Source organism: Clarias gariepinus, chromosome 9, assembly GCF_024256425.1.
Source record: "Clarias gariepinus isolate MV-2021 ecotype Netherlands chromosome 9, CGAR_prim_01v2, whole genome shotgun sequence".
NCBI classification, from domain to species: Eukaryota; Metazoa; Chordata; class Actinopteri; order Siluriformes; family Clariidae; genus Clarias; species Clarias gariepinus.
The window spans coordinates 10,742,101-10,767,143 of NC_071108.1; the positions used below are offsets into that span (position 1 = coordinate 10,742,101).

General features: G+C 37.0%; 1 protein-coding gene across 3 annotated transcripts in view; it reads right to left on the reverse strand.

The window, feature by feature from the left end:
* nphp4 (nephronophthisis 4) overlaps positions 1-25,043 on the reverse strand; it is a 208,299-nt gene that overhangs the window by 13,222 nt on the left and 170,034 nt on the right. For all 3 annotated transcript variants that reach the window (XM_053503110.1, XM_053503109.1, XM_053503111.1), the window contains exons 18-25: positions 18,816-18,953; positions 16,851-17,062; positions 14,939-15,165; positions 8,714-8,903; positions 6,722-6,796; positions 1,189-1,348; positions 896-960; positions 612-697 (exon numbers count right to left, since the gene is read on the reverse strand). In XM_053503110.1, the coding sequence (XP_053359085.1) occupies positions 612-697; positions 896-960; positions 1,189-1,348; positions 6,722-6,796; positions 8,714-8,903; positions 14,939-15,165; positions 16,851-17,062; positions 18,816-18,953 (1,153 nt within the window). The remainder of the gene's footprint in view (positions 1-611; positions 698-895; positions 961-1,188; positions 1,349-6,721; positions 6,797-8,713; positions 8,904-14,938; positions 15,166-16,850; positions 17,063-18,815; positions 18,954-25,043) is intronic.

The window sequence follows — 25,043 nt, forward strand, 5'->3', positions numbered from 1 at the left end:
AGCACGGCTGTGATGCGGTCGTAGGCATACAGTACAGGTGTCCGTGATGGACAGATTTGGGATTTGTTAGTTAACTTTGTAGCTCATGCTAGCTGGTTTAGACGCAATTCCGAAAGACTTAGAAGCATTTACTGAGGACACAACCCCCCATAAAAATAAAAAAAAACTGTTAAGATGGCAATGTCGTCAATAACGTTATCAGATGTGTTTTCATGCTGAATGAGCTTCTGTGACTGGTTTTGAATATTAATGTGTTAATGAGTGCAACTGTCTTGCACAATAGCACTGAAGTCCTTACTGAATCCAAATCCTGAGGAGTCATGATTCTTTTACAGTTTGTCATGATGCTGTTTATTCCATTTCCCTGACTGAGAAATATCTGACTCTGACTGTGATGAATAAATGAATATTGCAACATGATGCAATCAGACAGTAAATGAGAAACCTTGATTAAGCAAATGACATTAATCACACAAGCAGAGATTAATCAAGGATGCAGCTACACGCAGGCTTGCTCACTCATACACATGCAAACACGCACACACACACACACACACACACACACACACACAGAGAGAGAGAGCAGAGAGCCAAGGAGAAATGGCACATACTTGAACACAGTGATGACAAATGTCTTAATTTGTGGACTGGGCGCCCCTGGCACTTTCAGATAAATGTCCTGAGGTTCCCCCGGAGCCTGCGGTGCATTAAAATATAATAATCAGCTTATTTATTTGTCTAATTTACTTACCGATTAAATAACACAAGAACAAGTCATTTCAGCAGAGCAGTTTTAATGAATATCATTAGTGCAGCATATATTAGTGAATTAATAAAGTGTTTCCTCTTGGCCTTATTTCCGGTTTGTCTGAAAGGTGCAGTGTGACTGGCTCACCGTGCCAATGACGTGGCAGATCACATTGGGGTCGCTGCAGCGCACCTGGAGCCTGGAACAAACATCTGTGTGTGTGTGAGTGAGTGAGAGAGAGAGAGAGAGAGAGAGAGAGAGAGAAAGAGAGAGAGGAGACAGAGGACAAATGTGGTCTTTAAATCAGTAATGTTGAACAGGACAGCAATGTATGAATGTGTATATGTTAGTAAGAGACAGAAACAGAAAGGGAAAGCAACAGAGGTGGAAAGTATGTGTGTGTGCCTTCAAACAGTTGTAAGGCTGTTAATGAGCAACACCTGGTGCGCCGGGTTCAGCAGGAGGCAGCCGGATGGCTTTCTTAAAGAAGGAGAGCTCAGGCTGATAGAAGCGAAAGGTCTGGTCGACGATGTGGGGAGTCGGCTCCACTCTCACTTGGCAGATGGCCAGCGGCTGACTGTCCGCCGTTCGGAAGAACACCTGCGCAACAAGTAGAAGCAGAACGGGTCATAGGAGAAGGACATGTAAAGAACATTGCCTCAATATTCAGTAATTATTATTTACTAACGCATAATATTGTAAAGTTTTTAATTGAAAGACCAAGATGTCTTATCTTCATCTCGGTTATCCCCGTCATGTAGCCAACAGGATGAATGTCTCATAGATGCCTAATCATTCCTGAACAGGCATGTTCTAATGTGTTATTGTCAGGGGTTAAAAGTAATTTAAATTCGTGCTGGTACTGTGAACCCAAAAGGTGAACCATGGAGGTGTTGGACAGACTTGTAAATTGTTTAAGTTTCTCTTTATATTTCCACTTATTCCACTTTAGAATTCCCTTAGTCAAATAACTCAGTTGAACCCTTGGCTCTGGGGTTGAATCCTACGTAATTAGCATAAAATGAAAAGTTTCTGTGCAATGTAGGGTATGGAATCCCTTTATCCACACACCAAGTAGTGCTTTGTTCAGGGGTTAGAGAAACATTTGAGATTTAGCCATTTGTTAGAAGCTAGTTAGCTTTGTAGCTTGCTTTACTCATGAACAAACCATTGAGGTAAGTCATGAACCTGTTAGCACAGTGACAGAAGCTCGCGGTCAGGTTAACTAGCAATAATGAAAATTTTAAAAACAACACAGAGTATCAGAGGCAATTAGGAATCTGGAAAATTCAAGTCTGATAATAAATATGTGTTCCCTTAAAAAATAAATTCAATATTCATGGAAGGAGTCTTCAGTGTCAGTAATTTTTCCATTGTGGTAGAAGCTTCAAAAGAGCTCATTTTGCGCCTTCCAGCAACTCAGCAACATTCCCTGAGGCCACCACCCCACTATTAACATCTGGATTAAGTAGAGAGAAAAAAAGGACCAGTAAAGAAACACGAGTTTACATTTATTATAACTAATTTTATAAACTATGTGGTTGTCAAAATTACTATTATTAATAATAACCCACTAATTACCAGTTAGTCTGGTTTGTTCCAGGCTGTATCATAACCACACATCATGCATTATGTTCTTATATTAGTATGCCATCTCGCATTTTATTTCTTATACAGATCAGTTTTTGGAGATTTTTTTCTTCTTCTGGCTATGGTAGGTCACTAGATCCAATCAGAGTATCTAGAACAACAAAATGGGATTTGTGAGCACATTTCTTCACAGAATCACAGTGAAGTGTTGCTGTTGTGATGAAATTGTCTGCAATTGACACACTGAAGCATCAACCCTTTGAAGTTAGACTTAATAGCCTGAAATAACAAGAGACATGTTATATCAATCATTTCTGTCATGGCGCACAGAAACTCGCAAGAAATCTGTCAAAAGGGCAGATTCATTTTCATCTGACCCCAGATAATAAGCAGAAAAGGAGATTTTAATGTGGTTTAAACTTGCAATATATGGAAGGAGCATTAATTTTGTTCCCTAATTTGAGCTACAGTAGCTCTTCTATTGGATTAACGAAACGGGTCTTCATTCCCCACGTGCATCAATAAGCCTTAGCCACTCATGCCCTATCGTAGCTTCACCAATTTTTCTTCCTAGGACCACATTTGGTGGGTCCTGACTACTGCAGATTGGGACAGCATCCTATAAGATCTGCAGTTTTGGAGTTGCTCTGTCCACGTCATCTAGCCATCACAATTTGGCCCTTTGTCAAAGTCACTTAAATCCTTACATTTGCCCATTTTTTCTGCATCCAACACATTACCTTCAGGGGGAAAAAAAAGGTTCACTTGCTGCCTAACATATCCCAGCCATTTCTACTCTGGGTGACATTGTAATTGCGCACATTGTGATGTCTAGACTACTGGGTCAGAGCGACTCCAAAACTGCTATTTTAAGTTTGCTAAAAGCAGCTCTTGTGGGATGTTCTCAGGATCTCAACTTATGATATCAGTCATAAGTGCAGACTCTAAACTTTTAGAATTGCAGACTCCAAACTTTTAGACATAGATTTATAAAAGGTGTGTGTCTGTGTGTGTATTCCACCCTTATATTTTAAGAATGGAATGGTTCAATACGACGTTAGGGGTTAAAAAGTCCTGTATAAGTAATGCTTGTTTAGCTGAAGCTAGATCAAGGATGTTAAAATGGTCAGTTTCAGCTACTGAATTCTAAATGGCTGGAAAATGTTAGAAGCTGTTGTAAAGTCTTTGATATACATTCATCTTTAAAATAATGTTATTTAACAATTAAGAAGAGCTGGCAACTTAACCCCTTTAGTAACCACAGAAACGATGGACTGGATATATCTCCAGGGTGGGTCGGATTCGAACCACTATGAAGCCGGTCATGGCCAAACGGTCGCGTGTTTGACAGAGCTTGATCAAATGTGATATATCTTGTTGAACATGCATGTTAAGTGTGTTGTCAGCTTTACAGTTGCACTGACACTTTGGCACATCGCTCGAGGTGGTGTCACTTGGAGCGTAACAAAAGTTGACCCTGACTGTGTATCGGAGTATGAAGTGAAGTGTGGAGACTGTCTGCATGTGTCAGCAGGTCCTTAAAGGGTAAGTCTCTCTAGGCTGCATATGGCAGCCTAAGCCTGAAGGCAAAATTGCAGAGATGTGTACACACACATATACACACATTGTAAGTCACAATGGTCACTTGTGGACTGAGACATCTCTCTCTCTCTCTCTCTCTGTGTCACCATCTCTGGACGCTTACACATCTGTGTATACAAAAACACTGCGGAAAGGTCACCGATTCAAACGGCCCAATCAAATCAGCTTCAAATGATTATGATAACAAATTTTCATTTGAACTAGTAAGCTCCCATTACCAATCTACCAATGTTAGACAAAATTTATAAATTGTACAGAAGACAAGTATGCCAAAAACCAGGAAAATATAATGAAAAAGCAGCCGAAAAAACTTTGCTTCAACAACCCGCTGACTGTGGCCAAGTTCTTTTCTGCTCACATGCTCTGATGTTTCTCAGGAGAGAAGCTGCACAATTTATGATTTAAAAGCATACTCACTACCCAGGATAAAGAGAGCTGTTCTGGGAAATTTAGGTGATCTGGCTCTTTGATTTCTATCAAAAAGCAAATATCTCAGAGGGGCAGCACTTTAGAGAATTTTCCCTGTCTTCTAAGCATCTTGAACAGCCGCTTAAATTTTTTATTACATTTTTGACCAGTGAACCGTTTGTGTACTATGAATCAATTTTGCCCTAATTAACTGTGAAACCTAAAATCAAGTATGACCTTGCACTGGCCTTCTGCAACCACAAAGCATAACAACAATACATTAGCTGGTTTCCTTACTCCTTAGAGTCACTGACTTAAGTTCAAAAGTTTGGGCAGAATTTACAGTATACAGGAAAAGTTTCTTGCATTCAGAGTACACTTGGCCACGTAAAGAAATTATTAATGTGACCTGCACCTGTTCAGGCCTCTGAGGTTGCCAGCTGAGGAAAAAAAAAAAAAAAAGAACCAATTGTTGTAGTCAAATGTAGTAGGGTTCAACTTTAAATCAATAAACAAATATCTGGTAAAATATGAATAAGGAGATGGCAGGAATTCATATAAACATCTAATAAAACTTTAATGTATTGTCAAAGTATGCTTTATGAATAGTCCTAGTTTTAGTCCCAAAAACGAGTGTGTTATTCCACCATGCGACCCAGCATAAGCAATAGTTTGCAGTGAAATGACATGGTTGGTTTCTTTAATGTGTCTAAGGCCATGTCCACACGTAGCCAGATATTTTAAAAAACTTTTCTACTTTGTTTTTAAAAATTATTTTGTCCACACGAGCTACGTTTTAATATTAAACATAGCTATGGTTTTTAGCTTTTATATCTTTTAACATGCAACCTCACTAAGTCTTTAGGTGAACTACATTCATGATTATTTTTTTCTCCGATAACAATTCCTTCAAGCATTATCACCTTGCACCTCCAATGTTTCTGTGTGTATGGAGTTTGCATGTTCTCTCCGTGCTTGGTGGGTTTTCTCCAGGTACTCCGGTTTGCTCCCACAGCCCAAAGACCTGCATGTTACTCTAATTGGCGTTCCCAAATTGCCCGTAGTGTGTGAATGAGAGTGTGTATGTGTATGTTTGTGTGCCCGGCGATGGATTGGCACCCTGTTCAGGGCATATCCTGCCTCATGCCATAAATCTCCTGGGATAAGATCCAGGTCCCCGTGACCCCGAATACAGGATAAAGCGGTAGAGACGTTGAGTAAGTAAGTGAGTGAGTGAACAATTCTTTCACAAAGTTGACAGTTCAGCACCTTTTAGATTACCTATCCTTCTAGGTAATGTGCTAAAGTTTCAGTAATTTAAAATTTCCTTAATTTTATTGAATAAAAAAATATTTTGACCCCTTCAAAAATGGTAACCTCTTTTTGGCTGCACAATGTAATGTTGTAAAGAGCCCATTTATTATGATTTTTGGCAGACATTGTGGGGAAAATTGAAAGGCATCACAATGTTACCTACCCATGAGGCAGAGGAATTTAATAAATTAACATGTCAATGTTAAAATCTATATGCATCCATTGGGTGGGCAGGTGTTACAGGGGGCTAAGTCTTTATTTGTGAGAAAGAAATTCTGTGAATTCTGTGCATTACAATTCCATAGCTCCCTTAACTGTCTAGATCCATGAAGGATTCTCAATTACATGTCTAACATCACTTTTTTCTTCATAGCAGAATCATCAATCTGAGATGAACCCATCAGTCTTATGTATTTAAGACAGCACTCCGTTTAATTACATCCTCAGGAACATGTAAACATTGCAAAATGTCAACGTTCTTGTAAATTGATTTGTGAAATTTAACAGCAATAAAACAGAAATCGTGTCTGTAGAGCTCGATGAGTGTTTGCTCGTACTACAGGAATCACAGCACAGCGCTGGTTGTTAATGTACACTTCTCTACTTGCTATTTTTATATCGCTCCAAAGCTCCTAGAATTTTTTTCTAAGCATAAAACTCATTACCAACACATGGTGTAATCTTCATTGCGTTTATTTATATACAAGTTATCATGGATTCTCTTCTCTCGCCAATTACTGATTTGAATTGTTTTGACTTTGATGGTCTTGAACATTAGTATACTTGCTTTAACATCTTTCCTTCATGGTACACTGTGCTCATGTTTGGTTAGGCAAATCAGATCAGTTAGGGGTGGTATACAAGTACATGGTGTGCCTCTGTTAATGACTTGTTACAGATATGATATACTGTATGATAAGCTAGTAAAATATATGTACTCATTTAAATAAGGCCCTACTTGCTTTCATAGGAAGGTACATACTATAGAAGCTGAAGAATATTACTTTTTCATTCATGCTGCAGAAAGGTCACGCAGAAAACAGAGATTAATGTCCTTACCTTGATAGATTTAGCCATCACTGTGTTAGACTGCTGGTGGTGAGCAAAATGTGGACTGGTAGAAGTCTTCGAGTCCTAAAATATCAACACACAGATAGATAGTCAACAGCACACAGTACAGTATGTGTCTAAAATCTATTGCTGATTTACAGAACTACATACAATCAGGTATACAAAGGGGCCGAAAACATTTATACATACTTCAACATAAAAAATATATATGATGCATAAAAATGCATAAGTCACATGATGGCTTCTATGATGGTGCGTCTACTGACATTTTTAGAGGAAACATAATACTACACATTGCAGCCATTATTTAATTTAAGTTTTAAAAAAAGGGCAGAGATAACTGTTGTAGTGTGTACTGTATATATTTTTGGGCCCCTCTGTGTATATACTACATAAACCATAAGTCAACAGCACACGGTACATGTCTAAAATTGTTTGCTGATTTACTGAACTATACTGTATACAATTAAGGGCATCACAATTGGCACAGTGCTTAGTGCTGCGGCCATGTACCTTAGTGTGACCTTGTGTGTCCTGTGATACATTGGCATCCCATCCAGGGTGTACTTGCCTCGTGCTCCGAGTACCCTTGGATAGGCTCCAGGCCTCCTGTGATCGTGAACAGGATAATCGGTATAGATAATAACTGAGTAAGTGTCCATGAGTATATATACTACATACCATATAAACCATTAATCAACAGCATTAGTCCATTAGTCTACTTGCTGATCGACCACTATAACATATGGGAAGTGAATTACCACTGATAATCCTGTTACAATGATCACAGTGGATTGGGATATATTAGGCAGCAAATAAACATTTTGTCTCTTAAGTTGATGTGTTGGAACCAGAAAAAAAATGGGTCAGACTAAGGATTTGGGTGATTATGACATGAGTCAGATTGTGATTGCTAGACTATTTAGGGAAGCAGCAAGAGAAATACTGGATTAGGCTAACTTTACTAACGGGCCATAAACTGAAATATTACTCATTTTAATACCAATTTGTTACTAAAAAAACAATAGATTTTTTAAATATCACATTAATAAGAAATCCAACATATAAAGCATTGTTTCATTCTTCAATTTCACTAGGGATGATGCAAAAGCTAAATTGCACTAGCACTACTACTGTATCAGTGGCTAGTGTAATGGCATTGTGGGTAATCATGGAAATTGGTAATCAAATCTAAAATAGAAAACCATGTTGAGTATTTAATTATTTATTAATTTTTTTTAAATGCTTGAAATTTCACTCAGTCACTTACGTCTATACCGCTTTATCCTGTATTCAGGGTCGTGGGGGGTCTGAAGCCTATCAAAGGAGGCTTAGGGCATGAGGTCGGGTACACTATGGACAGGGTGCCAATCTATCGCAGGGAACACACACACCTACACTCACTCATTTACACACAACGGGCAATTTGGGAACGCCAATAGCCTAGTCTACAGATCTTTGGACTGAGTCCGGAGAAAACCCACCAAGCACAGGGAGAACATGCAAACTCCATGCACGGTGGTGTGGTGGTAGCACCACCGTGGCACACGCTTAAAATCTTAATTTAAAACAAACCTTCTATTTCTGTATTCTATATCAAATGTTAATTATAAAGATGAACTGAATTGTTATTTAAGGTAGACTTTTTCTTTAATGCACCCCTTTGGTTTTATTCCAACTAATACATTTTGAGATAAAATAAAATGCTCTGGGTTATTGTTTTTATTTTCAGAAGTAGTGAGCATCAGTTGTTTGCTGGATTACCAGTACTGTGTGGGAACTATTCAGGAAATAAAACTTTTCTAGAGAATTTTGGTAATGCTACACACTGGGTCCACCCCAAATAGTGCCCTATATGGTAAATCGAGAACAAATTCAGACATTGCAACAGACACAACTTTTGTTGAGAACAATACAATATCTGTATGTTATGAAAATGAAACTGCCTAAGAAAAAAAGTGTACCTGATTTAAAGTTTACCTGTGAAAGCAGAACATGCCCAGAGACAAAGCTTTGGTACTTCAGAGGGATGTGGACGCTCTCTCTGGGCCGCAAGTAAACCTGGGGTGTCAAGCCATCCTCCTTCATGTGGAACATCTCCACTTCCAACGGAGTGCATGTCTTTGTCAAGTCTTTAAAATACCTCCATTCCTCAGCATTCACTATAACACTACAGGCAGAAATTGAGAAGTGAAGAACAGCTTCAGGCTTTTCTCTCTCTTTCCAACACTTTATGCCGCTGGTTAAGAAAGCAGTGTGAATTCTGTTTACTGCAAAAAACAAAACAAAAAGAAAGCTCTCCATTTCCCAAGGTTTTGCCAGGTTAAAAAAGGGGGGTAAGATGGGCTAAGAATAAGATATTACTCCCATATAAGAAATTTCATCCAGAAACACATAAAGGAAAAGGTTGCTTGAGACATCAAAGGCTGACTCTCGGATCATGAGAAAGAGTATATTTTTGTAAAACATGATCAAAAGAATTTCAGGGTTTCAAAACTCCATTCCGCACACAAAGGACAGGGAGTTGAAATTGAGTCTCATCATGTTTTATCGAATTCTGTACCATAATACCCGGCACTAAAGGCAGCATGTCTTTCTGAGACTCACGCACACTCCTGAGGAGGGAAAGAGTTGAATGCGACAAAAAGACATTTCATGGTTTAGAAATAGGAAAGAAGCTGCAGGCAGAACAAGATAAACACGTTCAGCTCTGCAATCCAAGATTCAGCATCCAAAATGGTGGTAAATTTTGGATCTCTCTAGAAAAGACAGAGACATAGGAACCAGGAAGTAATCATTTTTATTTGAATTACTTCTTTAAGATTTTTTATTTTTTCATCTATATTTATATTATGATTATATATTTTTTGCTGCTCATTTTCTTAAAAAAAAAACATTATAAATAGTGTTAATGGAAAGCAAATGTTTTCTGAAAAGTGGTTCTGAACCTCAAAAATAGGAGTTCTGATTATCACTACCTTAGTAGGAGCTAACTCTGCCTAAACCAGGGTAATCCATGTTATTAACGGGGAAATGGGCTGAGCTGTTGGTTTGAACACACCTATGTACCTAGTGTGCAAGATTAGCTTTAGCCTGTCTAGAATGATTAGGTTGCTATGGTTAATTGATATGTTAACATTATTTTGCAGTTGATTGAATTGTGTCATTTATACCCTAAACGTCGTCCTGGGTCAACCCCTATATTTCGTGTGTAAATTAAACTACAATGATTCCAGTTAGCTGGTAGGCTAAAGTGAGGCATACCAGACAGCTAGTGGTTTAATACTTGCACTGCAGATGCACTCAAATCAGTCAAATAGGCATGAATTTATGGCTTAATGTAATTTTAACTAATGGGCAACAGAAAAATTCATCCCTGGAGAATCTAGCTAAGGAGAACAAAACCATTTTGTACCAGGTTTTAACCTTAACATGTTTATATATAAGGTTGGACATTTTTACTTAGGGATTGACTTCTGGATCCACTTCTAGTGGTGATTGTGTGGAACTACACAATTTGGCATTTCCGCATTGGACTCGTTTTTCTAAAGCAGAGGTTGCCTCGTCATTACCATTGGCTTTTTTTAAATGATAATATTTTTTTCATTTTTTTTGCATTCTGAATTCCTTATCTATACTGTTTTAAGCTAACATGTTTACATTTTATTCTTATTTGTTCCGGTTGACTGATTTGATTTGCATTGTTTTGTGCATCCCTCAAAAAAAAATAAAAAATAAAAAATAAAAAATCAAACACAGCTGTTTGGTCTGTGTTGAAAGTGAATTTAAATTGGACTGTTTTTGCCATTTTGCTTCTTTGCTAATCTGGTTATCATGGAGAGCCATGCAAGCCACTGGAGGCAATCCAGGTCATTAACATCCACAATTAAATCAGCATCAAATCATCAAAACAACTGCTGATAGACCAAATATTGTAGGTCTTGAGGTTAATTTATACTCAGTTTTAAGCATATTTAAAGGTGTTTTTTGAGTGCTAGCACTAAAGGAAATTTGCTGTCTGGTCTTCCGTCGGTTCCAACCACTCGGCATTCAGCGTCAGAAGTATACTAATCACCGGCCTGGTCATCTGTCATCATCTGCGCTTGTTTCTCACTGGGTCATGCTTTAAGTTAGATCCTTTATGCTTGAATGACTCATAGGTCACTGTGTGTCTTAACAAACAAACAAAAAATCTTCTGAAACTGGTCTGGACTAAAAATGAGAGCAAAAAAGTCCTTCAGGATGTCTGGAGAACTATTCCTCTAGACTACATTAAGAAATATTGTCTGACTCTTTCCTGGGAGCCTATCTCAGGAGACTTAGGTCACGAGGCGGGTTACACCCTGGACAGGTTGCCAATCTTTGCAGAGCACCACACATACACACACTCTCTCACGCATTCACACACTCTGGGCAATTTGGGAACTCCAATTAGTCTAATCTGCATGATTTTGGACAGTGGAAGGAAACTGGAGTACCTGGAGGAAACCCACCAAGCACAGGGAGAACATGCAAACTCCATGCACACAGAGACAGAAATCAAGTCTGGCGGGGAAACAAACCTAGACCCTGGAGGTGCAAGGTGACAGTGCTAACCACTAAACCACCGTGCCGCCCTGTAAATTGTCACATTATTTACAAAAAATATGCTTATTTTGTACATAACATGCTGTCATTGTTCAGCTTTGCTTTTGCTGCCTAGCACTAACATGTGTAATTTTTGTTTGAATGCATATGTTCGGGTGTTTATGTGTGTTCAGTTGTTGCAATCTGTTGGTATTTTAGGTTGATATATGCTTGGATTTGATACTGCATTCAAAGTAAAACACTTTAAATAAAAAAGCCTCTGCTAGATGAAGAACAGGTAAATATGGATATATTTGCAGTAAATGCCCGTGACACATACAGGGCTGCTTCAATAACAGCATCAAAGTTTAAACACAACACACTGTCTGTTCAACCCAGGAGGACGTGACCGATTTATAAGTTGTGCAGATTCAAAGAAAGAATTTCACTCATATTCCAGGTATTGCAGCACCATGCTGGAGTGTGCGCCTTACCTCCTGTAGCACTGCTAGTGTAGATGTCTTGCCCTACCTTCTGCTTCCATGTCACTACAGTCAGAAAGTAGACCTGCAAAACTTTTTTTCCCTCGCATACCCACTCCACTGCTGTCAACAATCCACATGATATGTTTGTACTTATTTGCTGAAATGATAAATGCTTTCGTTCTTTACTGCTAATTACTCTTTTGTATTGAGCTGATTGCAATGATCCCGTTTTATTTGCAGCATCGGTTTCTTGGCCTTCAAGGTTTTTTTTTTCAGCTGCTTTAATTGTTTAAAAGGTAATTCAAAGAAAAATTATTCACATTGGTTACAAAGGTGTTGATTGATTTTCTCTGACAGTATTACAAGATGCAATTCAAATCATAGGTTTATATTAAGGCACTAACGTCTAATATTTTGGCACTAGCATGGACATTTATGGCAGACAAAAAAAAAAAAAAGATCTGGATGGGTGCATGGTTTCCTAGAATCATAAAGTAGTATTAGCTTAATAGTAGCAAAATGGCACTTGATGACCATCCTACTGTGAATCTCCCTTTAAATCCAACAGTAATAATATTGTACACTAAGTATTAATAACTCATTTACAGGGACTTATATGCTGGACATTCCACAAACTCTATGGCTAATAATATTATAAATATTGAAAGAAGTTGAAGCCTGGAGAGCTTTGCGCTGTCTTATTCTTTTTCTTTCAGGAGTAAACTACTTTTTTTTTTTTTTTTGTCTTATTAGCATCGATAAAAAGTGAGGAAGTTATAGCTGCTAGCAATGAGTAGAAGGAACTAATTTGTTCTGTAGATGTTCCACAACATTAAAGATATCAATAAACAGATAAAAAGACACTGTTTGTAAATTAATAATAAAAAGAAAGAAAAAAAAACATTGTAAATAACAGACTCCAGAAGATGGAAGTTCAGGTCAAGCTGTTACCAGAAAAAAAATCAGATGTGTAACAGTAATTGTACATCATACTCTGCTGTATTTTACTTTATAATAATCAAACATTCTTTTTGTGCCAACTCTTCTTTACATTTGCATGTACACAAGGCCAATATACATTAAGCATCTTTAATGCACAATTACACGACATCATCTACTAGACCACCAAACTAAATAATAATAATAATTAAAATAATACAATTACACAAAAAATCTATTCTGTTGTACAAATATTCTATGTGAGGCTCAACTCCAGATTAGCATATTAGCAGCATTAATCTTTTTTTTTTTTTTTACTCATTTTATGCCTAACTACAAACCACTGCCATCTACTTTCTTAATTATCATCCCAGCTTCAATATACAGGGTGTTCCTCCACTCAAAGCCAAATTACACTCTATAGCTTGGGGTGTAAACAACAACTTAATGTCGGCTGTGTGGGTTTGGACATCGTTTTTAGGTTTCAGTTCAGACTCCAGGCCAAAACTGCCATATTATATTGCACCCAGAATATGCTGTTGAGCATTGTTAATTAAAGGCCTGGAGACTGATGACTCCTCTGGCTCTCCTCTCTGTGAAATGTCTTCTCCTTCTCTATGTTTATAATAGTAATTGAGCTCAGGCTTTGGTAACTTATGACATATTAGGCTCTTTTTTTATGTAGGTGAATACATTAAGTGCTGCTAACACACTAGAAAATTGCTAAATAGTTTGGGAGTAGGCCACTTCACTTTTATTTACAGAGGGGTTATTGAGAAGTGTGCTATTTCCACTATTCTTAAGTATAGAATGAACTGTTTAACCTTAGAACTACTAACTCACTATACCGTTTAAATCTGTGTACAGGGGTGAAACCTATCTGAGGAGACTTAGGGCATGATGGAGTGCCAGTCAATCACAGGGCACACACATACACACACTCACTTGCTCACTCACACACTAAGGGGCAATTTGGAAACGGCAGTTATTCTAAATCAGCATGTTTTTAGACTGGGGGAGGAAACTGGAGGACCCAAGCACGGGAAGAACATGCAAAGTCCATGCACACAGACCCGGATCGGGAATCCAACTGGGACCCTGGAGATGCAAGGCGACAGTACTAACCTTTGCAGCACTGTGCCACCTTACCACAGAACTAACTAAATTTTATTACAACAAATTGTTTATTTGTATTATATTGTCCTCACAGACATACAGTAACAATCTAACTAATATAACCTCAGCAGGATAAAGAATACAATGAACACTAATGATACATTATATGGCCAATGATCACCCTATGAAACACACCTATATGTGTTTGTTGGACATCCTACTTTTAGGAGGATTTTAGTCCTCCTTTGCTGTTATAATACATAATGCTTATTTGCAAAAATTTGAAGCATGGTTGTAGTGATTTGCTCATTCAATTCACTAATTCACTAAGAGCTTTAGTGAGGTCAGGCAGTGATGTCAGAAGGTCTGGTGCAAAAGAGTTCACATGGGTTGAGGTCTAGAGTCCGCGTAAGCCACTTGAGTTCTTTTACTCTTAAGGACCTTGCTTTGGCCAAATGGGCATTGTCATACTTTAATATTTTTGGACCCCCTAGTTCTAGTCGAAACAAATTCTTAATTCTACAGCAGGCAAAGATATTCTGGACAATTATGCACTTTAAACATTATGGCAATAACTTTTGGGAAGGCCCCAACAAGGATTTGATAGTCAAGTGTCAACATATTTGCTGCACATTTCAACTTCTAAACTAAAATCTAAACCTGACAATGCATTTCTTTCTTTATTTGCTTGTTTGTTAATGACAACTTTCTGCCTGTGACATCTTAAACATGAAGAAACTCTTTACCAGGCCACAAATAGATGACCACAAAACTCACTGGAATACAAAATGAGAGAATAGGCATGCAGTTCTTAAAACTGAAACCTGAAAATGGACTTTAAGGTACTACTATTCTTGGAGCTAGAAAAAAAAGAAGAATCCAGAACATAAATAACTGTATGAGTCTAGAGCTAGCTACTATGGGGGTACAATAGTCTTCTATACCTTCCAAAATATCGGTTGATCGTAGCACCCTAGAATTGCACACTATGTACTGTAAGCACAATATGTAACTGTTGGTTTAACTATTGAGAAAAAAAAATCTGTATGTGCATGTAGGTATGTATGTATGTATGTATGTATGTATGTACAAATCCCACCTAATCTCAGGGTCTTCACACTCAATAGTAACCGTCTGTGGAATGTTGAAGGGGTTCTTCAGCACAAATTCAAAAAACTCGGCGGTACCGAGGGTAGCATAGATTGTGTGCGAGGTTGTGATGGTTTGGCTCAGCATGTTCATGATGCCCTCCACTTTGCAGCGCTCTCGATAGGCCTCTATTAAGCGTAGGTCCTGAGAGTGCTGTGTCCGATCTTCCTTTCTCCTCTAGTATAGAAGCAGACAATTGAAAAAGAAACCAAGTTGTTAAAGAGATTACAACACATACATCAACCTTTAATCATTTATAAAGAAAAAAAAATCCTGACCATTTTAACAACTTGCTCAGCAACATAAGATTAAGAAAGAAAAAAAGGTATAAAGAAATGATCACTAATGTCTAAAATGCCTTCTTTTTATCAGTCTTAAAATGTAGTAAAGAGGATGTGTGCAGAGTGGATTTTAGGACAGTGCTTAGTGAAGTGGGGATGAAGAGGGAGGCAACGATCCAGAGTGCTTTATCTCATATATCATTCACAGATGTAAGTGCCAAGTTCAGTTACAGCTCAAAACCAAGCAATGCTAGGAAATATGATGTGACTACCATAAAGCATAAAGTGTAGTTTAAAAATATAGAATTTTCATTTTAAGCATATCCTGGGAGTACCAGCAGTACAAAAGTTTAGGACCATTATATATATATATATATATATATATATATATATATATATATATATATATATATATTAGTGCTGTCAATCGATTAAAAAAAAATAACTAATTAATAATTAATCGCACACTTTTTTGCAATTAATCGCGATTAATCACAATTAAAAGACTGAAACTTTTTGGATATGTAAATGTAAATAATTAATGTAAACTCAAGACAATTAAACTATTTAAATTTAAATATGATTGTTTATTGGAATTTTTGTTTAACTTGTAACACAGATTTTCTCATGTAAACAACATACCTGCAATAAACCATCAATATTCTCCAAATTAACTGTTGGCTTGAAAGCCATATTTATTACAGAAATAAAAACACAGGTATGTGCCATTTGTGTCATTTGAATTTCAAAACAATCAATGCAATTTACATTGGCGAGGCCCTGTAGAGATTGTTTTGGTGGGGTGTTTTGCTTTTAAGTGATATGTCAAAGACGAATCTTCTCTGGTATTAAAATTCGGCTTTGCAAAATGTACAGATTACTTTTGTTTTATCCACAGAACCATCCGAGCAAAAACAAAACGAGTTTTATACTGAAACTTTCTGTCTAAAAGTCCTTCCTTGGTCTTATCCATACTTCTTTGCACGTTTAACACACGTCGGCCACAACAGGAAATAAAAAAAAACTGTAACCCCGTTAATTGCGTTAATTTTTTTTAATGCGTTAAATATTTCAAATTAATCGCATGCGTTAATAAAATTCATTTATTATGTATTATCAGTAAAACATCTGCAGAACAGGATACTTCCTGTTTCAAGAGAATCAATAAATAATACATTTAATAAATTTAAGCAGCCTTTTAGTCTCTTTTTCATTAAATTGAAGAGAAAATACGTAGTCGTGTTCCAGAGACACTGGAACATATACTGTACACACATCCATCGTGAAAGATCTATTTTAAAACAATATAAATTTCATGTTTGCTTCAGCATTGGAAACAATATTGTTTTAAGCTAATTTATTATACACAATTCTTTGAGGTACTTGGTCTTCTTAGATGAAGTCCTTCCGTGCGCCATCTGGCGGATATTCTGTGAAGCACGACACATTTATTTAAATTCTAAAACGGTGCTTGTGAGACGACTTTCGGCCTTCCATGGGAACAAATGCATATTCTCAATGGCCACATCTGTATAGTGAGTATTTTGGCCTCTATTGTTTACAGAGTGTTCTTTCTCTTACCATATAGTTTGCTTTCTCGTGTGTGTTGGGTATGGAGTTTTCTTCATGTTGACGGACAGCTGCCATCCTCTCAATTTTTCTCTGACGTACTTCCTCTGTTTCACTTCGACTCTGCAGCCTGGAGACATCTACTTCTCTAATCCGACTGTGCAGGAGACCAGCCAACTCACCATCAATATCTGGCAAACGCTGGGCCCGCCTCACGTTCCGTGCTATCACACACACAAATACACCCAGCATTCAGTCTGGAAACTAAGTGAACTAAATAAAGAGCATATGTGTTCCCGTGTTCCAGTTTTTATTTTTCGACAGGGGTCTTTTGACTGACAGGTGAAAGCATTTAGACGAACCCTCTCTGTAAGGCCTTAAAAAGCCTGAGGCAGTATGAAGACTGCGGGGTTATTTTTCAGTGACAGGGTTTGAGCTGACTTCTATTAAAAAGAGAAAAAAAAATGCTAGACTTGTCCTAAAAGAAGGCTGGTTTTCTTCAAGCTTTAAAATCTTCACTAATAAAGGTTTTAGCTTTATATGTTTTAAGTACCATCTACTTAAACTATTTATAATTTAGTTTGGTTCTAGTTATTTATTCAAAATCATCATTTATAGTAAAATAAATCCCCAGCAGGAACCCAAATATAGAATGACATTGTCTTATAGTTGTAACTAGGTCGCAATATTGTCCACACAACATCAGAATATCATTATTTTTGAAATCTAAAATTCCTTTGATAAAATTGTATTTAGATGATGTTAAACAGATGAAACAAACTAAAATGTTGCAAATACAACCTCAAAACAACAGAATAGCATCAACAAGAGGCAAAAGGAGAGTATAGGTTTGGAAGTGAAACAAAAGCCTACTGAACAACATACTGGTGGGAAATCTGTCAAAGCTATTTCTTGTGATTTAGCCATGTCACACTCATACAGTAGAGCTAACTTGCAGGATCCCAGCTGCAGGTTTAGCGTAGCAGTATGAACATTTTAAGGATATATTTTAACTGAGAACTAAAAATAAATTCTATTAATAAATGTTCTGAAATCATACTAGCAACATTTTGTTGGGGTCACTTTTTTCAATGTCAGCCAAATTTCACATACTCAATGTTGGCCCAAAGTCATTTTCTCAAAGTAATCCTAACTTTCAAAAACATCCTAATTCAACAGTGGTTCAATGTCTGCAATATGGCCAAATTAATGTTGGCACAATATTTTGACAACCAGTCCTGCAAGGATATTTGACGGTTGCTTCATCAAAATCAATGGCTTCATTAAACGGTTTCCCCTTCTAGATTATTATCATAACTCAATAGTCCAGCTTCAAATCAGTATCTTAAGTAAAGGTTTTGTGCTTTACATTTTTACTAAAAAATACACGGACATTCATGTACTCTACTGCTGTAAAAGATCAGCAAATACAGCTGTTTTGCCTCCAATATCAGAACTTTCTCTTTAAAATCAGCATGTTTAACGTAGGCCCTCATTACAATCAGTAGTCTCACTATAGCATCCTTATTCAGGATCAGTACATTCAATATAGTTTTCACCTTTATAATTATATCCAGTTTAGGTTCTGTCGTCCTTACGTAAGATTTTACAGTATTAAAACTTTCATGTTCAAAAATAAGCCCCTGCAGTAAATCTTTTCTCTTTTATATACAGTATTTAGGTATATTTGCCTACATACAGGTAAGGTCCTTAGGACAAAAACCAGCATAATCCACAAGGAGCTGTCTTTTTTAAAATTAGCATGTTGATTAATTATTCTGTTTTCCTCAAGAATGAGGAAAGATTTCATTATCTTTGCATCATCACCTAAGGGCTAGTGGCCAAATGACTATTATAATCAAATGCTCACAATTTATTTTATTCAATGAATGTTGTGTTTGTTATTAAGTGTATTTGTTAGCAGTAGTATAATCCTTTATTACTGCCACTCACTAACAAAAAGAAGAAATGCAGTACCGTTGTGGTTGAGGACGCTGACGTTTGAGAACAGACTGCCTCCTTGAAAGCCTGTGGGAGTCTGGCTGGGCTGAATGACACGAGAGCGCGATGGGGGGAGAAGGACAGACGAGTTCAGGTTTTTCTGCACCACACCACCTGTTAAATAGAAGAGCAGGTCTGATTCTGTTTGCTTTTGACCTTATTTCTTCTCATTTTATTTGGCTTGATCACTTTTAGATATCCTTATTAAGAATTTGGTTTAAAAAACGTACTGTATGGCTTGAGACAAATGAATAATCAAAACCGTAATACTTTTTCCATAGTTTTATCCAGTGTGTTTTAGTTTATTTAAAAACTAACAAAACAATTCTCCACAAACTGCTTACAGTACAGACACAAATATAAATAAATTTAAATAAATTAAACAAATATAAAATTGACATGGTTTATTCAGTTTAATAAGAAAGTGCTTTATTCCACTTATGTTGCAGAAAACTGTCAATGCGAACACACACACTTTGGCAAATAAAAAGAAAAAATATTTATTTAATGCTTTCATTTATTCACTAGTCTTTTCTAATTCTATTTCTTGAATGTTGAAAAAATAAAATAAAATTTGCCTTAAAGCATCCTTACTACAGACAATTCTGTGGTCACTAACTTAGCTACTCGCACAACTGCAAAGAGCCAACACACGTGAGGAGGATGCATGATTGCATGATTTGCAAAATTCATGTACATTTTTGTAACCCTTGAAGATCCAATCATCATCAGTAAAGCGTATGCCATACAATCAATCAATTCAAAGGGAAATGCAGTGATCTAAGATGTAGTAAAAATGTAAAGAGGTCTGATTGATTCACAATGTCAACTCTTGCCCTGAGTGGTTTGCAAGAAAATTGCCAGTAACACTTATGTTAATTAATAAAAATGGAAAAGGCAGCGAAACGTTTTTGAACTAGCCAAAAAGGTAAAGTTTTCTGCAGGGAATGAAAGCATGTGGTGCTTTTCATATCCTAGCCTTTTAGCGGAGCAGGACCTTTGCTTGCATGGCATGTTTGGCTCACCGTTACGTAGTATTCTCCACACAATAAAACTTTTCTAAATTCAGTCAAACGGTTGATCGTGTGGTCAGTTTGTAGTTATAATGTATAATGCTGCCACCACCTGTTTCCCTGTACGCAAATCTCACAGGCACAGAGAATGTATCCAGCAGGCGCACCCCTCTGCTTCTTTTACGTACATCAGAAAAACTATAGGTCGGATTGTTGGAGAGAGTAGGATTTTAACTTGTGAAATTTGATGCTTCATATGTGTAATTTCAAAAAAGTAGTTTTCCCAAAGAGGTCTAAAAGCATTTTTTTCCTCATTCTATGTCCATTCTACAGTCAACATTAAAGTCTATGGAGTGATTTTCTTACCAGTGATTTTGAGGGGGTTAATTATTTTTTAACAACATAATTTTTATCAAATCATGCAATGTCTTATTTTCTGATTTAGTCAGTGGAGCAAAGTGATTCAGCATGGGTACGACATGGATCCTGGTGCATTTTGTGCTGATTTCTCATTGCGATTGTGTGACCTGACTGAATGTTTTGCTATAAATTTGGTGGGAGTGAGTTTGAAATTCAAAATGATAGGGGTAAGTTCTGAATTGGAAAAAAAAGTTGGATTTTCGACGTTGGTCAAAATCCTTAAAAAAAAAAAAAAATAGCAAACCATTGCCAGTGGGGTGGAGGGATTGAGATGCTTGACAACTTAAATTAATTGCAAGTTCTTGCACTTTGAAAATAACAATAATTATGATTTTTAACTACACTACTGTAAGTAGTTAGTTAGTGTAGCCTTGAGGTTGGCATCAAAAATTTACTAGCAATGAAAAAGTATGTGACCTAGCATGAGTACTCTTCATAAGGCTGGAATTTAACTTCTATTCATAACAACGAACCAGTCTAATTTCATGCTTTCATGTTGTTATTGTCTATTATTAGCGGGAAAAAAAGAGAATAGGTTGTTTATATTGTTCTCTTGGTCAATGTGCTGTGGCCAGCATTGATTCTGATTATGAGGCTGAACTAATCAGATCTTCGGAGAATAGTCTTTGGTCAACTGAAACAAGATACAATACTACAGTACATTAATAATAAATTGAGCATGTACAGGAGAGGAGTAGTCTAACGTGATTTAAGTAAATTGTCGGCCACACGTGTTTCAATGCTTGACAACAAGAAAGTCCTTGTTTACTCTCCGTCAGCTTGAAGCAAATTCTAAATGACTGCATTAGCTGCATTAATACTCTATTCTCATGGGCGTAACACACACATAAACCAACCTAAGTGTCCCATCAGCTTTGTGCTTGATTACGCCTATTGGAAATGCTGTAATTAAAGCGTATAAGGAGAGCAAGGTCAGGTCTGAGAGAAAGGTGTGCTGGCATGCTGCTTTTGATCGAGTAGCTTCTATTAAAATACACCAGCAGCGCGTACATGCTTTTTACAAAGTCCCGAGGCTTTGGCCTGTCAAAGCAGGGAAGATCTGCCAGGAAGCACCAGTGTTTTTTCGAACCTAAGGGATGATAGAGCGCCAAGCTTGCTGAAACATTGCTCACAATCAGTTCGACCCTGAAGCGTGTTTATTTCACAAGGATTGCCAGGGAAACGATTTGCCATATCATACAACAAGCTACACAGGATCGCCTCGTGTCCTTGTGAAACACGGAACAACAGGCATCCATCAACTACAGCCGTGAGGAGAGCCGTCACATCCCTTCCCTCCATTCACAGAGAGGGTACAAGCATCTAACCATGAAATATGGCTCCATTGCTTTGTCATAAATATACCTGCTTAAGACTGAAACTGTCATTTTTCAAAATTACATTTTCAATTTCAATATCATAATCAATATCTTTAAAAAAAAAAAATCATCCAACAACAGCTGTAACACTAGATCATAAATGTCTTGCATACTGAGTGTTTACTTACACTGTATTACTGATTGGTCTAAAGGTGTTGATTAATTGTCTGTTAGAGCAACTCTGGCAGAATGGCTTTAAGGCCAGGTCTATATTAATGCGCTTGTTCAAATACTTACACATTGTCTCGCACTGTATGGGCCGTGCTTTACACAAAAAGATGTATGGTGCACATTATATGAGGAGCTTACAATTATTGGAACAATTCTGCAATGTCAGGGCTTTTTCATAGTTAAAGATTAGTCTAAAGGACTGCAGTTTCTTGGTAAACTGCATTTATTTTATCTCATTAACTTTAAACAAGAGGAAATGAGACAACCTGATAAGGAAATTACTTTTTATAGCTGCTATAATGTAAGCCTTAACAGGAACTAATTTGCTTTACAGGTCCTCGATTACATTAAAATGTCATTTCAAAAAATAAAGCAGACAGCATGACATCCTTTAATACAACACATAAAGTACAGTACACTGTTAGCTTTGACAGACTGCTATAATAGAAAGCAAAAACATACTTTTAGGTTATGCTGTTACTAGACTTCATACATTAATAACTTTTCTACAGCATCACACACTCTTTTATTCCCTATATAGTTTACATAGTAGCTAGGTTTACATGTACAATATGTCCTTTTTTTCCTTTAAAAATCATTCTGATTGGTGTTTTCAACTTGACTGTTTACTTAGATGCTGAGCTGATAAGATGCGCGTTTACATGCTCAATGCATTTAGTAAAAGTACTAAACTTTTACTCAAACTTTTTTGAAATGTGCAAAATAGTTTTGTCTTTTGTGAAGCATTTAATCTGCCAAAATAAATAAATGAACAGAATATGGAGGATAGAGATAACTATTTTTCTATAACTTTAATGGCAAGTTAGGCTTCTCATATTCTCCTACACATCTATATGCTATTATACTTTAATTAAACTACATCTGAGTAAAAAAAAAAAAAATTATAATTGCACAAGTTTTCAAATAATTTTTATATTATTTAGAAATTATTGGTGGGTTTTCTTCGGGTACTCCGATTTCCTCTCACAGTATTTCAAAATTGCCTGTAGTGTGTGAGTGTGTGTGACCCCGTCTAGGGTCACACACACTCACACACTACAGGCCTCTTGCCCAAAGTCTCCTGGGATAGGCACCAGGCCCCCGTGATCCTGTATACAGAATAAAGCAATATAAACAATGAGAGAGTAAGTGAATGATCTTTCTCATCCCAATACATGCTATTGTTCGATCATTTTTTTCCCCATTACAGAAATAGGACATGTTAAAGAAAAAATGAGTACACAAAGACGATTTAACATATCAAGCTTTTCTTCAAGCTCAATCGCTCTCCATTGCTATTTCTCACTCAACTCTCTCAGCTTAGAGGCTGCCATGCTTATCAAGCTCTTGCAGCCGAGCGGCGGAGGAGCCAGAGGTGGGCAGAAGAATGAAATCCTAATCTTAATTCACTCCATCTGCCTGCGTTCATCTTCTTAAACCTGGAAAGAGCGGTTTGCTGAACGCAGGTGAAACAGCCGGTTGCTACAGCTATGGCTCATTAAACTGCTCAACTCTGGAAATCCTTCCACTATGAATTTTGTTTAGCCCATTATACTTTAATTAATTCGTCCTTTTTTCCCCAAAAGATTTGAAGTTGTTTTAATTATCTTCTTCTCTGTTTGCAATTAATTATAGAAGATTTGATTAGGTTTTTCTTCGTTTTGTTTCCATACACAACCAAGATGTAGTTTTAGCATAGAGACAATTTAAACAGATCCAGAAGTAAGCACCGCATAGTATGGTCCTTTAACCATCTGATCCAAAGTTAAAGCATTAAAAGAAAGTTATTTTTTTTTTGAGACATGGAAAACCCATCAGATGTCACTGAAATCTGACAAGTTCTGACAAAAAAATTGTTTTTCTGTAACCTGCAACTATAAATATTTCACCACAACTTTATGGACATTTTGTTAGCTTTTTAAACTTTGCCTTGCCAAACCTCCTGCAAAGATCTTGTGCAAGGTGCCAGTTTAGCAAACTTGATTTAAAAAAAATGTCTAAAACCTCACTATGCACATATTTCATGATCAAGTTGCTGGATAGTTAGAAGTAGATGCCACAGTAAAATGGAAATAAACCTAACCAACGTAATTTGCAATTATATACTGTACAAGCTGTCAGAATGAAACTTTAAATGCGACGTTCTGCTTTTTCACCTTTGTGGGTGACTTTATAAACTTTATACTTGTAACAGAAAATTAAGCACACTAATTTAAATTCACGAAAAAAAGAAAAAAAAACCTTTTCTTCTCACTCAACAAATCAAAACTTAACTGGAAACAATCAGGAATCTAATTGATGCATTAATACATTGGAGACCTGCAAACATATGAACAACCAAATTACTGCTTTCATCTACTTTTTTATTCTCTCTTATTTGTCTGGTAATTACTTTAGCTTTGACCTCAAGGAGATTGGGACATGCCTGATAAAAATCACTCCAAATCGAGTTCTCAAAAAGACTAATGACCATTTCTCATTAAGAAACAAATACTTCAGACAAAAGCACTAATCCTGGATAAAAGGGTCTAAGCTCTTTATTCAGGAGTCTGAGATGAATTAATTGATTGTGGCTGTGATGAGCTGTGATTTGCCTTTAGTGGGCTACAAAAATAAATGCTATTGAGCAAAAAGTGGTAGACTGATAAATGTCACTTTGTGATTCTAGTGGTAATTTGTGTAGTTTATACTATGATATCTGACACATGATGTACTAGTGACAGCAAACGTAACTTGCTGAATTAATTGTATCAATTGATGTACCATTGATGTGCTAATTCAAATGCAATATCAGTGTAAGGTAAGGCAGCATGTTAGCATAGTGGCTAGCACTGTGGCCTTGCAACAAGTTTGCATTGTCCCCCCAAGCTTGATGGGTTTCTTCCAGGTGCTCTGATTTCAATTTCCATTTAGGCATTTGGCAGACGCCCTTATCCAGAGCGACTTACATTTTTATCTCATTATACATCTAAGCAATTGAGGGTTAAGCGCCTTGCTCAAGGGCCCAACAGGGACAACTTGATGGTCGTGGGACCTTCCGAACCGTAGTCCAATGCCTTAAACACTGAGCAACCCCGACACGATTTCCTGTCCAGAAATCGTGTCCGAAGACATGCAGATTACGGCTAACTGGTGTTTTCAATGAGTGTGTCGTGATCGTGCCTTGCAGTGCACTGGCACCCTGTCCAGGATGTACCTCATGCCCCAAGTTCCCTGGGATA